We start from the raw sequence: 16512 nt of genomic DNA on the forward strand, positions 1-16512 counted from the left end.
TTACTAGGGGATATTTAGGTTTCTCAAGTTTTTTCAAATTATTGCTTAGGGTTATAAACAAGAGAAAACACTCTTTACATTTTTAATTATGGAGATAACATTGATGCTAACAAAATTCATCAATTTTTTTCAGTTAATTTTTAGATCATGTTTACATGAAACAATACATGCTTGGGTATACTACCATCCTTAGCTACTTTGATTGTTGGAATACACAGTAATCACAAAGAGTGGTTACAAGATTAGAGTTCAGTGTAAATAAAACCATGATTTAACTTAATGTCCATTTAAAAGCTGTGAAAGACATGCATTCATCATTTCACGTACAAATAAATTCATCACAGAGTACACCAAATATTGAGTATTTCTTTCTGTTGATGAAATTAAAATTATTTTCAAACATTTTATACAAAGTCACTGTTAGTTTTAGCTCCATTGTGGAATACATCATCTCTTCACATTGACTAATTTTATCCAAAAAGTTTGTCAACATTTAGATAATGTGTGAAATACAAAAGCAGGGGGGAGCTGAAGGTCTTTCAGCAACTTACTAAATGGAGCTGAAGGTCTTTCAGCAACTTACTAAAGAGTTCATTAAGGTGGTAGTGCTTTGTGTAGAAAAGAAGGAAGTTAAGAAAGGAAGTCCTGACTAGTGCAAAATGCAAAATCAAAGAAATCTGTAACTCACTGCTTCTCCTCCTGCTCTCCCTGCTTCTCCCCTCTCCAAAAAAAATCAAGCATAAAGAAAAATCTCTAATGCTCGTAGAGTTTATGTATGACAGACTGTTCTCAGGGTCCCAATAAAAATCATTTATACATCTATTTATCATGTTCACTCTTAACATCATATGCATGTATCATCATGCATTTTACTCATGAGGTTTGAGTGATAGGAAATTAAGCATGACTTTTAAAGCACCATGTATCACTTAAAAGTGACTATCTAGAAGTTTCCAAAGTTTACAACAGTTTGCTATACTGCAAACAGCACTGATGAAGAACTTGGATATCGGGATTCTGCTTTAAAGCCTGTCATCAGTGAGCGGGGCCACTCTAATACCTAATCTCTGGCTCTGAGCTGACTCAGGTATAAAATTAAGGCATCGTCTGCAAGACCTAAAGGATGCCCCTTGCTTCTAATCCTTGATTCTACAACTCTAATCTTTCTTATGCTAATGAAATCACCTACTGGCTAATCTTATGAAATGAAAAATACATCTTTAAAATACAAATCTCAGGACGCCTGGGTGGCTCAGTGGTTGAGCATCTGCCTTTGGCCCAGGGTGTGATCCCGGGGTCCTAGGATCAAGTCCCACATCGGGCTCTCTACAGGGACCTGCTTCTCCTTCTGCCTCTGTCTCTGCCTCTCTCTCTTGTGTCTCTGATGAATAAGTAAATCTTTAAAATAAATAAAATAAGTAATAAAATAGAATACAAATCTCCTTCAGGAATATAGAATGAAATGAGATGTAGCCATTCACAGGTAACAAGAAATTGTAAATCATGGTGCTGACTACCTATTTTGATTTGTATGCATAATCTAATGTAGTATAGCTAAATATAATGTACACATAACATACTATAACACAATATACACACATATTTATAAGTATATATGCATATATCTCAGCCAGATAACTCTAACCTAAAGAAAAAAACTAGAATGTTTCAGGTCCTACACCTTTCCTTAACTGGATAGCTAAAAAGATTCCAACTTTGCTTTCATCTTTTACAATCTTTGTGTCCTAGAATAAAGAGGTTTTTATATGTGATAGTTGACAATTAAGAAATGCATAAAAATATTATTCCATTTTCCCTTAGGGGCTCACAAATACAAAGGTATCATTACCTTTCCTATGCTGATATCTTGCTGCAGAAAACGAAGGCAGTCTGAATAATTAGCCCATGTTTTATTTAAACTGTACATAAAATCCCATGTTCCATTGGGGTTACAGTGTCGGAAAGCAACTCCTACAAAGACATGAAGAAAAACATTGAGATTGCTCAATTCACTTGGCCCTCATTAGGGGAGAAAAAAAGTACATTTCTTTTTTTTTTTTTTTAAGTACATTTCTATTCCAATTTAATCATTTCAGAAAAACTCAATACCTTTATGATTGAAGTCATAAATATAAGGAGGGCATGGGACAGCCAATATTTTCCCCACTGTTCCTCTGGGCCAACAAATGAGTCCATCCCATTCTGGGAAACAATTTCCCTCTAATAAAGAAAAAAATTAAAAAGCAAATAAACAAAAATGCAATTGGAACCAGATAATAGATGCACTCAAAATACAAAATTCCAGGTCTCCATCTTAGCAAAGTGTAAAACAAATTGGTGATTGTGGAAACTAGAATGGGGTTGATATGAGGCAAATGTCCTAAGAGTCATCCACCTAGTTTCATAAAGATCTATTAATAGGAACATTTGGTTTGCATAAATTAAAAACATTTTAGTGATTCCACTATATGTGAGTTGAGCAAGTAACATAAAGGAAACACTGGAATTCATTGTGAACAACTTTAGTAAAATTCAACCATAGTTATAAATACATTTTTTACTTGAGATTTTTAAAAATTGCTATTAAAAAATATGATATGTGAAACAGACTGAGCTTCCCAGGTAAGCTCCAAGACTTGAGTTTGCCTTTTTACCAATACGTCTTTGCTTATTTTTTTTTTACCAATAATTCTAGTAATTTGTTTGAGTCTAACACTCATCTCAAAATTCTCACAAGCTCTACTCTCCTCAAGAATCAAGTATAAAAGGATTTGGAGTGGAGGGTATTGAATTGACAAAATGCATCCATAACTGCAGTACTTTTTAAAACCTCCATTGCCACACCATGGTCCAAGTTCATCAATCATATGATATTTACACAGAACAATCTAAAATTTGGAGACTCCAAGTTTGTCTTTTTTCAGTTCTATAACTGAACTGATAATGTAATGTAACCATAACACAAGTAATATACATTTGTGAAGTCAAACCGAGATCAATAAATTTTGGGTTTTCAATTCCCAAAATTTAACTACTTGAATCATTTTATAGGTAGGTATGCAAATACATTTACATTTACATTTTATTTTGTTTCATAGACATTAGGAAAATATTTATTATAAAATTTTTTCATAAATATAGCAGAATATATATATATACACATATATATACACACACACACATCGCCTAGAATTGATACTTGCTAATATTTTACCATATTTATTTCATCTAATTTATTTTTTTGCTGTGGTATTTTAAAGTAAATTTCAGACAGCGTAACAGCTCACTCTTAAATATTTTGATATGCAGCTCTCAACCTTAAAAGAATTTAAAAGTGGAAATTTCTTAAATTACTGAAATCAAAATGCTGTTCTAGTTTTTTACACATACATTGAAGAAATTTTTCATTGAAAGGTAAATCTGGTCTTCCAGGATCCATTCTTGCTCTCCCTTCATTCGTTCACACAATAAGCCAAAATCTCCCAAAGGCTTCCCATCTCACTCCCAGCAAAAGCCAAGTCTTTACAGTGTCTGAAAGCCCTGCAAAATCCACTTTCCCCGCTATCTCCTCAACTTCAGTTCTGCTAAGATCCTCCTAGTTCTCCCTCCAATTTGGTGTGTTCACCAAATGGCCTGAAGGCTTATTCCCCTCCACCCTACAGACTTTTATTCACAGCTCACTTCTGAGTAAACTCTCCCCACTTACAATTACATCCAAAGTACTCCTTATCCCCTTTCCTTCTATATTTTTTAACTGCATTCTCATCGCATTCCAATAGTAAGTGTGGGGAATTTTGTCTGTTTTTGGCAAGGGCTTAACAAATATTCAGTCAGTGTCAACACTCCGTTCTTCAGGACTCCTCTTCATTAGTTGTATATTGAACTTCCAAGAAAAGAGCATATCCTCCATTTCAAAATGAGATTAGTTTTAATGAGTGTTGTATTCATTTTTCTATTGCAACCATAACAAATTACCACAAACTTCACAGCTTCAAATAACCCAGACTTATTATCTCACTATTCTGCTTTAAGTCAGAACTCCAGTGAGTTCAGCCAGGACTGAGTTCCCCATTTCCTCACTAGCTATCAACTTGTAGAAGCCACTTGGATTCCTTGGCTAATGACTCCCTTCCTCCATCTTCAAAGTCAGCAAGGCAGGTTGAACCCTTCTTACATTTCCAGTCTCTCCTCCACTCTTCTTTCCCCTTACTGATTCGTCCACCCTCCTCTGAGACTTTAAAGGGAACAAGAGATTAAATCTGACCCACCCAGATAATCCAGGATAACCTCCCTATTCTAAGGCCCATAACTAAACCCATCGGCAGCGTCCTTGTGCCACATTACATAGCATACACAGGCATAACACCAGGTAGTAGGGTCTGGACATCTTTGGGGACCCTTATTCTGCTACCATGAGTACCATCCCTTACAGCTTTCTCAATTTTTTAATTGCCAATCACACTTACTGAAGCTGAGGAATTTTGTTCTAGCTGATGTTCATGTTGTCAAGTTGTTTATTCAGCTTCGAACAGTCCCACAAACCCTGATCTGTACAGAAAAGAACTCAGCATAAACCTGAAATTAACTTTTTAGCGTCCTCCATATCGAATGGAAACAAATAACTTGATTTGCTTTGGGAATTGCTGAAACAATAAGAAAAAGGAAATGTCTTCTGTCGCCCACACTGTTCTTACAGAAGAGGACATTTTCTTGGAAACAGCCTCACTTTGCTCACACAATAGAAGCCTGTGCTTCCCATATCACAAGCAACCCAGGAATCCATCACACTGGCTTTTGCTGCTGGAGCACAGCTTCACCTGTTCCTTTCCATCATTACCTGTGTTCTGTTTTACTTTCTTGTTTAAACAGAGTGCAGTGAATCAATCTCCTTCAACTTTACCCTAGACACTCTTTTGTATCTTGCTGCCACTCCATATGGCTTCCCATTCATTCACGCTGTCTTTAACAAGTCATTCATCCTCATTTACCTACAATCCTTTACCAGCTATCGTGCACTCTACAAAAACTGGACCTGGACACACATTCTTATATCCCGATAGTTGCCCCTCTAAAATGTATGCTGGAGGGGTGCCTGGGAGGCTCAGTCAGTTAAGCACTCAATGCTTGGTTTTGGCTCAGGTCATGACCTCAGGGTTGTGAGATTAAGCCCCATGTAGGGCTTCACACTGAGTCCCTCTCAGTGGGACTCCTCTTCCTCGGTCCTCTGTCCCTCCCTGCTGCTTGCACTTTCTCTCTCTCTCTCTCTCTCTCAGATAGATAGATAGATGATAGATAAATAGATGATAGATAGATAGATAGATAGATAGATAGATAGATAGATAGATAGAAAAAGAAAATAGATAAAATGCAATGTTGCAATTTTCTGGCAATAGTTACATAATGGAATAAGGTGTTCATACAAGTTTAAAACCTAATGACCATTTATTCTATAACTGTAGTTTTTAAACTACTATGGAGACAAATCTGCTGATATTTTCCTCATGCTCAAGGGGACAGTTTTCTAGTTCCCTATACCACCCCACATACATGCACACACACTCCCCAAAATTCAGAAAACCAACATTCCTCAAAAATAGTGTTTCTGGGGATCCCTGGGTGGCGCAGCGGTTTGGCGCCTGCCTTTGGCCCAGGGCGCGATCCTGGAGACCCGGGGTCGAATCCCACGTCGGGCTCCCAGTGCATGGAGCCTGCTTCTCCCTCTGCCTGTCTCTGCCTCTCTCTCTTTCTCTCTCTGTGACTATCATAAATAAATAAAAATTTTAAAAAAAAATTTAAAAAAAAAATAGTGTTTCTGTAGATTGTGTTCATCTCTCTGGCGGCTCTTTGGCAAAGAGAATAATAAATATTCACAAAGGTTGAAAGGATTGGGGAAGCCATGGCCTCACACAGCTAATATAGAGATCTTAATTAACATCTACTCTTTGATCATCATTTCACATCCTATGCGAGTAAATACTTTTATTCGTTACCAAGAAACTAATTAATTGCCTGATGATTCACCCATCTCTCTTTATAAATTAACACTATTAATTACATTCCTTGTTATCTCTTGTGTATGCCAGGACAAACTACTTATTAGTGATGCTTGTCAAACTATGATCTTTACACAGAATGGTCTAAAATTTGGAGACTCTAACTTTTTCTCTTTCAATTCCACAGTTACCCGAAATAAGTGTAACCAAACATTTGTGAAATCGAACTGGGATCAATAATATTTTGGGTTTTGTTTTTAACTACTTGAATCATTTTATAGATAGGTATTTGCATTTAAACTTTCATTTTCATAGTCATGAAAAAATTTGTATTTTCTTTTTATTACACTTTTTTTCAAAAATAAAACATAGAATGTTATATATATATGTATATATGTATATATACATCACCTAGAATTGACACTTGCTAATATTTTCCCATATGTATTTCATCTAATTTATTTTTTGCTGTGGTATTTTAGAGTATATTGTAGACAGCACAACAGCTCATTCCTAAACATTTTGATACACCTTTTTCAACTTTAAGAGAACTTAAAGATGGAAATTTCTTAAATTACTAGTGAATTCAAAATATCATTCTAGTTTTTTTACATATAAACTGAAGACATTTTTTAGTCAATTTACTATAATTACATATATTTTCATTAAAAGGTAAATCAAAATTTGACCAGATTTAATTCTATCCTATTTGTACAAAGAAAGACCTCAAAGAAAGTGCCTTTTCTCTTTAAATATTTATTCACCTATATGTTTCCCATGATTCACACCTTCAGAAGTTTTAGACATAAGTTTATATCCAGATCCTTTATTCTTTTTATGTGTCACTCATGTGACATGTGACTCTTCATCGTTGCTTGGCTTTGCCTATCCTATTCCCTCTGCCAGGAATGTCTTTTTCCTTTCCTCCTCTACACATCTAATTCCCACCCCCTTACTCTGAAAATGAAATGATTATTCCCCCAGGAAGCCTCCTCCAATCCATCATCCTCAATCAAATAAGATACCTTTTCAATGGGTCCATAGTTGTGATATTTCTGTTGTTAAACTTACACACACATACTCCTATTGTTAAACTTACATCTCCATCATCTCCATGGGGCAAGGACAGAATAGGGTCATTTTTTCCGGTACTTACTACAGAAACAATACACTGTGAGCAAATAATATATTTGTTGAACTGTTAAAGAGACACTAAAGATGACAATGTTGGACTAGCTAGTCTCTATATTCCAGCTCAATATTTCATGGGACTTTATAGAAAATAGTTCATTTAGCCTTCATAGATAATAATCTTTATAAATTCCTTAATGGTGATGTTACTCCTTGTTAGTAGACCTGCATGTTTGAGCTATCAGAATCAGTGCTCTTTACAGGTACATGAATGAATCTCTTTTCTGACACTGTTAGAGAACTCCTTCCTAGGAAAAAACACCTACAAAGACTGGATTAATATAAAAACCTGCTTTCTTAAAACATGGCTTTGCTGACTATAAATGAAAGGAATAGAGCTGAGGCCAGAAATTATTTCATAGGATCAGCAGGCACTGTATTTAGGGCTTTACCCTGGAGGCCTTTACTGATCTGTTGGCTTAGAGGTTGGATTTTGATTGTGTTCAAGTAACAAAAGATGAGCCTGAGGCCTGATGCAGTCAAGAAATTGAACAGGAACTCCATGTATAATGTCAGGATCCCATCCAGACATGACCCCATTGTTAGTGAACAAGAAACAAAACTATCCTTCAGAAAGAGATTGGCTTGTTTCACTCCTGGCTCCATGTAGAATTAGAATAGAAAACAACAGAAGAAACAATTCTCTGAAAATTTCTAACTAAAAGCTCACATTCATATGTGGTTTAAATTTAGATTAAAGTAGACTTAGGTCACCTAACAGAAGTAACAGAAATCGTCTCTGGAAAAATGTGTCTTTGGGGCACCTAGGTGGCTCAGTTAAGTATCTGCCTTTGGCTCAGGGCATGATCCCAGAACCCTGGGATCAAGCCCCTCATCAGACTCCCTGCTCATCAAGGAGTCTGCTTCTCCCTCTGCCCATCCCCACTTCTTGTGTGCTCTCTCTCTCTCAAATAAATAAAATATTTTTTTAAATGTGTTTTCAATGAAAACCTCATGAGTTGTTTATCATAAATCATTAGACACAGGAAATAAACCACCGTGTGAGGTAATAAGTATTGAAAAGCAAAGTCTATGAATATTAGAATTATCAAATATTATAATTCTGCTATTTGAATAAAAAACATAGGGCAGCCCGGGTGGCTCAGTGGTTTAGCGCCGCTTTCAGCCCAGGGCCTGATCCTGGAGACCCGGGATTGAGTCCCACGTCGGGCTCTCTGCATGGAGCCTGCTTCTCCCTCTGCCTGTATCTCTGCTTCTCTCTCTCTCTCTCTCTCTGTCCCTCATGGATAAATAAATCAAATCTTTAAGAAAAAAGAATATAAAACATGTTTAATAAAAAAGAGAAGAAATTGAAAAGATATTGAAGATAAAAAAGACTATAAATACTAAATATAAAGATTCCAGAAAGTGAAAAATGGATAATCGAAATTAACTTAATGGATGGATTAAACAGCCATTAGACAAAGCTGAACAAAGAGTTAGCAGATTGGAAAATATATCTGAAGAAATTACCAAAACAGTAGAGAAACAAAGTAAAGAAACTGTAGAGAAACAAAGAAAAGAAAAATATACAAGACATGAAGACACAAAGAGTAGGGTGAAAAGATCCTAGATTTGTCTAATTGGTGTTCCAGATAGAAAGACTAAGAGAATGAGGGAAAGAAAAGTTTCAAAGACAAAATAGCAAACAATTCCCACCAATGGCTAAAGGCAGATCCTCAGACTTCAGAAATCAAATAAATCTGTACCTAGATAACAGAATAAAATTGCAGAATATAAAACTCAAAGAAAAGCTCTTAAAAGGAACTAGAGAGAAAAAAAATTAATCATCAACAAAGACCAAAAACTGATTTGTCACCAACAGCAATGGAAGCTAGGGCAAAGATTAAATAATATTCAGGTGCTAAAAGTATAATTCTCAACTAAGGATCCTATGTTCAGAAAAAGCACCTTTGAAACCCGAGACTGAAATAAACACCTTTTTAGACAAGCGAACACTGAGAGTATTCACTGCAAGCAACTTCTAACATAAAGAAATCTTACAAAAAGACATTCTTGTAAATTTTTGAAGAAAAATTAAAATATATAATTAAGATAAAACTATATGACCTTATTAATGTAAAATTATATGACAATAACATATAATTTGGAAGAAATTAAAATATTTCAAATTGCTTATATTATTCAAGAGGTAGAAGTTATAAACTTTAATAAAAATTCTTAAATTAAGTATTTGGAGATTAGAATGAAGTAGATCAAACCAGATATTTCATTATAGGGCATAGCTTTTTTTTTCTTTTTAGGGAGGGAGAGGTGGGGGAAGAGGTAGGTAGAGAGAGAGAGAATTTTAAGCAGGCTCCACACCCAGTGCAGAGCTCTACCCCAGGCTCAGTCTCACAAACCTGAGATCATGAACTGAGCCAAAATCAAAAGTCTTAAGCTTAACCAACTGAGCCATCCAAGTACCCTAGGGCATAGCGTTTTGTTTTTTTTTTTTATTCAGTTTAGTTAACATATACTGTATTATTCTTTTCAGAGGTAGAATTTCGTGATTCATCAGTTGCATATAACACCCAGTGCTCATTACATCAAGTGTTCTCCTTAATGCCCATCATCTAATTACCTCATCCCTCCTCCCCCACCTCTCCTCCAGTGACCCTCAGTTTGTCTCCTATAGCTAAGAATCTCTTATGGTTTGTCTACTGCTCTGATTTCATTTTATTTTATTTTTTCCTTCCCTTTCCCTATGTTCATCTGTTTTGTTCCTTAAATTCTACATGAGTGAAATTGTATGGTATTTGTCTTTCTCTGACTTATTTTGCTTAGCATAATACCCCTAGTTCCATCCAAGTCATTGCAAATGGCGAGATTTCATTCTTTTTGATGGCTAACAGTCCATTGTATATGTATACCACATCTTCTTTAATCATTCTTCTGTCAATGGACATCTGGTCTCTTTCCATATTTGGCTATTATGGACATTGTGTTTTCAAACATTGGGATGTATGTGCCCCTTTGACTCAGTATTTTTGTATCCTTTGGATAAATACCTAGTAGCACAATTTCTGGGTTGTAGGGTAGTTCTATTTTTAACATTTTTGAGGAACCTCCATACTGTTTCCCAGAGTGGCTAAACCAGCTTGCGTTCCCACCAACAGTGCAAGAGGGCCCTCTTTCTCCACATCACTGCCAACATCTGTTGTTTCCTGAGTTGCTAATTTTAGTAAGGCATAGCTTTAAAGACATTATCTGCTGCATTCTGACTGTTGGGAAGTTAGGAAATTCAGTCAATAGCACCTCTCTTTTAAAAAAAAATTCCTTAATTATAATCAACTATCAAGGCAAGAAATTTTCCCATGTAAACTCTTATAATTTACCTACTACTCCAAAGATTCCAATAAGTAACTTTTTTCAATGGCCCCAATAAGAACTGTGAGTGAGTACCAGGCCCCAAGGAGCACAAGCCACAGGTTCCTGTATATTTACAAGAGGAGAACCACTCAAAAGCACCAACACCACCACAAGCTCACCTGTAGAGTTGTTTTGTTTTCCTAGTTCCCCACTTGAATTTGGAACTAATTGAAAAATTACACAAAGAGTCAGGCATATGGAAATTAAATGATTATTTCACTAAGAAAAAAAATTTTTTTGAGAACAGGGCTTAGGTACATATAAAAGGGCCTCCTTGTTTGTTCTTCTGATATTTATCTGTACTACCCAAAAGTGCAAGCAATATGCGCAAGAAACAGAGCCTGCCCCCTCCAAGCCTACTACCTAGTTAAGGGCAAACCAGTACTCATGCTCTCTGCACACAAACAGATCTGAGGCCTGAGAAAGAGACTGACATGCACATGCCCAGCTGCTACTCTGAAACTCAAAAATCAGGCAAGTCATTCTGTCCATATGGAGGGAAGAGCTTGCGGTTAAAGAAATGAGAAGAGCCTGAATCCATTCTACACACTCCGTATAGAAACATGGAAAGACTAGTGAGGAACACTCTGCTACTACTTAAAAGGGAAACTTGAGTCTTTTTGAGGATTGGGGTAGGAACACAAGAAGACATAATTTTCAGCACCTTTACCTCCTTCCTGGAGCTGAGCTGTGATGTTGAGTTCACACTGTACTTTAGCTTTCAGCACAAGGACAATCTGCTCCTCTATAGTAATGGTGCCATCAGAATCCAGCTGTGGAAATGAACAAAATACAAACAGAAAAATATTCCCATTACCTCTTTTTTTTTAAGCCATGACATAATCTTTCATTAATCTACCTTCTAATATATTTGAAAATTAAAGTTTTGATATCCAGCTATCTAGAATAGTCTTCTGTCTGAGTCAAACTTTTTACAAGACATCTTTCACCAGACACCTTGATACCCATTCTCACCCTGGAACACGCTTCTAACATACAAGTGAATAATGATTTCTTATTGAATGAGTTCACCTTGATTTGACTTTAACAGCACCAGTCATAGAGAGGAAATTCTACTTTGGAAAACTTTCATTTCAATGAAATATATTTTAAACATGACAAAATATTCAGAAATGTTTGTTCAAAGCATGATGCTTGGACCACCTGAATCTGATGCACATATAAAATGCAGATCCTTAGGCTACACATCAGATTCAGTGAATCAGAATTTATTTTTGGAGGTGGAGACTGATAATCCTCATGTTTCACAAGAACACTTTGTGTTTCTTGCACTAACTTTAATGGGTTTGAGAATGAACATATTTGAAGGCACACAATAAGTGTGATCATTCTATTAGTCAAGTTACAAATCAGAGAAGCAGAACTATTAAGAGATTAAGGTAGATTATAGAGAAATACAGGTAGAGATAGAGACAATAAGTACTTGTTTTAGGGGTTTGATTAAATGGTTGTGGGAGGTAGTTAAACAATCTCCAGAAGGCTTTTTTTTTTTTTTTTTTTTTTTGAGGCAGGGGGTCCTATGCTGGATGTGGAAATCTGAAGATCAGCCAGTAAAAAAGAGAAGATGAGTGTAAACAGAGGGAAAGTAAAAACAAACTGGAACCATGAGCATGAGCTAGAAACCATGAGGACACTCTAGAGTCCATGCAAATTCTTAGCAGCTCCAACCCTCATACTGTAGGTGTCCAACAGAAGCTGGCATTCTTTATCATGGACCTAAACACCACTTATCCCAGGAACCAGAGAAGTTAAATGAGGACCCAGGAAAAGAAGAAGCATCTACAGACTTGGCTGCTATCTCTCCCCAGTGAGCTGAGCCAACAAATAAACAACAACGTGTGAGATATGTAAGTACCTGCCTTGACCATCTGAATGTAAAAACCAAAATGGCTGCTGCTTCACTTCTGTTCTCCAGTGCTCATGAAAAAATGTCTTGTGTGTCACCCTAACCAGAAACTAAAGGGAATGTGGATTCTAGAAAAAAACATTTAACATAGCCAAGTTGACAAAGCCAACAAAGTCACCAAAATCCACCTCTGCCAACTTGGCACCCATACACATCTCTTTAAACCACATTGAATTTCCAGAAAACTCAATAACAAAGTCATGCTTCATCTAACATGATATAATTCATTTGGTACCAAGAATTAATCCAAAACACAGAATTTTAAGGAGGGAAAGATCTTTGTTATTTTCAGCTATGTAACATATTAAACTCTGTGGCTTAAACATTATCTCACAACGTGGGAGAGGCTTAGTTGGGTGGTTCTGGGTTTCAGTCTCTTATGAGATTTCACTTAGGGGTTCATCTGGAAAAAAAAAAAAAAGGGACTTCATCTATAGATGCTTTCACCTAGATTTGACTGGGACTAGAGGATCCACTTCCAAGATGGCGCACTCACACAGCTATTGGCAGAGGGCTTAAGTTCCTCAGTGGCTGATAAGAGGAAGAAATGTTAGTTCCTCACCATACAGTTCTCTACATATGGTGCCTGAGTGTTTTTACAATATGGCAACTGCCTTCCCATAGATGAGCAATTCCAGAAAGAATGCAAGGAGAAAGCCACCATGCCTTTGATGATCTAGTCTCAGATTTCATTCATGGTCATTTTGATCATATTCCATTAGCTAAAACAAACCACCAAGTCTCACTCAAGAGGAGAGAAATTAATCTCTACCTTTTCAAAGGAAGACAGCAAAAAATTTATAAATATATCTTTAAACAACTACAATTTTCTACAGGTGGTCATCTATTTTCTACAAAGAGAGGGCAGCCCAGGTGGCTCAGCGGTTTGGCACCACCTTTGGCCCAGGGCGTGATCCTGGAGACCTGGGATGGAGTCCCACATCAGGCTTCCTGCAGGGAGCCTGCTTCTCCCTCTGCCTGTGTCTCTGCCTCTCTCTCTCTGTCTCTGTGTCTCTCATGAATAAATAAATAAAATCTTATTAAAAAAGAAAGAGAATACTGAGTACTGTGGTTTTGTAGATTTATTAACAATAATAGGGTCTAGAGGCACCTGCCTGGCTCAGTTGGTTAAGTGTCTGCCTTCAGCTCAGGTCATGATCCCAGCATCCTGAGATCGAGCCTCATGTTGGGTTCCCTGCTCAGCGAGAGTCAGCTTCTCCCTCTCCCTCTGCCTCTACTGCTCTCTTACTGATGCTCACTCTCTCTCTTTCAAATAAATAAATACAATCTTTAAAATAAAAATAAAATAATAATAATAATAATAATAACAACAACAACAGCAACAACATCCAGAGCTTTGCCAATTCTGTTTTTCTGTAGGGACTTAGAAATTCTTAAATCAAATGAGATGATAAAATCCATCAATTTAACTAAGTGACCAACTCCCAATAATACAATCTTTTGCAAACCCCAAATCTTTAATTTCAGGCTGTAAATACTTATTCTCTAGAATCATTCTTTAAGGAAAGTGGGAAAATAACTCTTTTTATGTTGTGCAATAAGACACTACAGACTAAACATTAGAAATAGATGTTTGCATTATTAGTCATAAAAACTTAGAGATTACTGATTATTATTATTTTAAATAATATATAAAATGACAGACCGACAGGTTACCTTGAAATAAAGGATACAGAAAAAAATCTATCAGAAGAACTAGTTTCGGTGTTAAAAAAAAGTCTTATTCCTCAGAACATGAGAGACTCCTAACTCTGGGAAATGAACTAGGGGTGGTGGAAGGGAAGGTGGGCAGGAGGTAGGGGTGACTGGGTGATAGGCACTGAGGGGGGCACTTGATGGGATGAGCATTGGGTGTTATTCTATATGTTGGCAAGTTGAACACCCATAAAAAATTTTTTTTAAAGTCTTATTCCTGAAAATTACGAGTTTATTATTTCCTAATATATTTATTATAAAAAAAGTAGCTCAGTGAATAGTCTGGTATATAGTTTTAGAGATTTCTAGATAATATTCATAGTTCAATGCTCACATTTAATGATATTTATGAAAAGAGATAATAAACAAAAACTAATTTTTTGGATTGGAATACATACCATAATTTAGTCCTCAGGTGAACACAATGCAGATCTTGAGTTAAAAGTACCTACATTAAAAGTGAGCCCTAAAAATCTCACTAACCCTAAAGGGAGAATGAAATGTGGGCACTGTAGGAAAACTGACATCTTCCCATTCATTATCCAGAAACAGCCAGGCACCATACACATTTTTTTCGTTTTGTTTTCTGGCTGGGTTTTTGTTTGTATTTTCAGTTCAATAGTTACTTTCTTTTACCTCAATCCTAGAAAACACTAAGTAAGCTGTGACCTTCAGAACTATAAATTTGATTAAGAGAAATTTTACTTCAGTTACCAAACATGAACATTGCAAATCATCCCTTGCCCATTTTTACTTGAATAAATATATTTTTTGTTTTCTTTTCTGCAGATTTAGCCTTTGTATAGGGATAACCTTTCCAGGAACATAAGCATCATATAATCTGTAGCTGCTATGGATATTTTGCCCTACACAATGTGGCCAGTTTAACCAGAAGCAAATTTGGTTAGACTGTGCTAATTTATGATATTCTAAATTGGCCTTTAGTCATTTCAAGTGAGAATAAAGAAATGTTTAACATCTTTTAAATTGCTTTCTCTCCCTCCTTAGTTACAGATACAAGTGTTCTTCACAATAGATGGACAGTAAAATCATAGCATACTTAAAACAGAAGAGTTTTCATGTCCAATGTCTGTTAATCCAAGAGCAACAATTGCATCCAAAATAAAATGGCACATTTAGTTTAAAAAAAAAGATATTAGTAATTTTTCTGGGCAAGTGACCATTTACAATTTGAAATAAAATGTTGTCTTTTCCTGAAAATAAAATTGTTGTTATAGATACTGATTGGTTAAAGTCAGAATATGCAAATTCTTATAATTGCAATATTCATACTCATTCCATTTTTAAGCAAACATGAACCCATAAATTAGATGTTTGAACATAAGAGGATTCTGAAAGGCAAAGAGCAGGAAGCAGACCAGCCAGGGACCGTAGATCCCAAAGAACAACACCAGTGGTAAATTCTCTGTCTTCTTTCTGCCTTATGTACTTGGGGCTTGGAGTTGAGACGCTGGCAATTCTGAAACACCAACAGATACTGACCAAAAAAAAAAAAAGAAAAAAAGAAAGCCTCAAGAAAACCATGCTCTGTACAGCAAGGAGGTAAAGTGATGGCCTGACTAGATAGAAAACTTTTACACAATAACAGCTCGAACTAAGCCAAACTCCACAGGAAAAAACCTGCACTTTTATGCCTACTGGCAGGAGCCACGGCCAAGTGGAGAGCCTAGACTCTCAGTCTTGGCGAGCTGTAAGGAGGTGACCCTACACTCCCTCCAGAGAGGTCTCAGAGCAAAGAAGAGAGCCAGGACATCTACCCACTGGTCTGTGACATGGCCATCACCCCTCAGGAATCAATGGAGACCGTGGGAGCCTGGACTTCCACTCCCTGCTGGCAGTTAAAAGGTACCCTCCTTGGGGCACTGTCAGAAAAGACCAAGTAGGAAGTCAACCTAGCAATGAGGCACCCTATTGTGGTGTCAGTGGAGACCACATGGGGAGGAGAACTCACATCCCCACCCATCAGCAACAAGGAGCTCCCCACCTTGGGTGTCAACAGCAGCTGGCTGGGGACACTAAACCTTTACTTCTACGGATACTCTCACTTCCCCAACTATATTAACACCAGATAAAGTAGACTTCAGAGCAAACAAAAGTACCACAGACCACCAAGAGGGACATTATATAAGAATAAAAGTATCATTCCACCAAAAAAAAAAAAAAATAGCTATCTGAAAAGTGTATGCATCAAAAAACAAAAATAGGGGCACCCAGGTGGCTCAGTCGGTAAACCAGCTCTTGGTTTCAGCTCAAGTCATGATTTCAGGGTCATGAGACTGAGTCCCTCGGGGA

At 36.6% G+C, this 16512-nt stretch overlaps 1 protein-coding gene across 3 annotated transcripts in view; it reads right to left on the minus strand.

The window, feature by feature from the left end:
• The window catches only part of PTH2R (parathyroid hormone 2 receptor), a 145719-nt gene that overhangs the window by 112391 nt on the left and 16816 nt on the right, over positions 1-16512 (minus strand). For 2 of the 3 annotated variants that reach the window (XM_072812600.1, XM_072812599.1), the window contains exons 2-4: positions 11221-11329; positions 2110-2220; positions 1850-1971 (exon numbers count right to left, since the gene is read on the minus strand). In XM_072812600.1, the coding sequence (XP_072668701.1) occupies positions 1850-1971; positions 2110-2220; positions 11221-11329 (342 nt within the window). The remainder of the gene's footprint in view (positions 1-1849; positions 1972-2109; positions 2221-11220; positions 11330-16512) is intronic. The other variant, XM_072812601.1, reaches the window with a different exon arrangement.

The sequence above is a fragment of the Canis lupus genome, chromosome 36, assembly GCF_048164855.1.
Source record: "Canis lupus baileyi chromosome 36, mCanLup2.hap1, whole genome shotgun sequence".
NCBI classification, from domain to species: domain Eukaryota; kingdom Metazoa; phylum Chordata; class Mammalia; order Carnivora; family Canidae; genus Canis; species Canis lupus.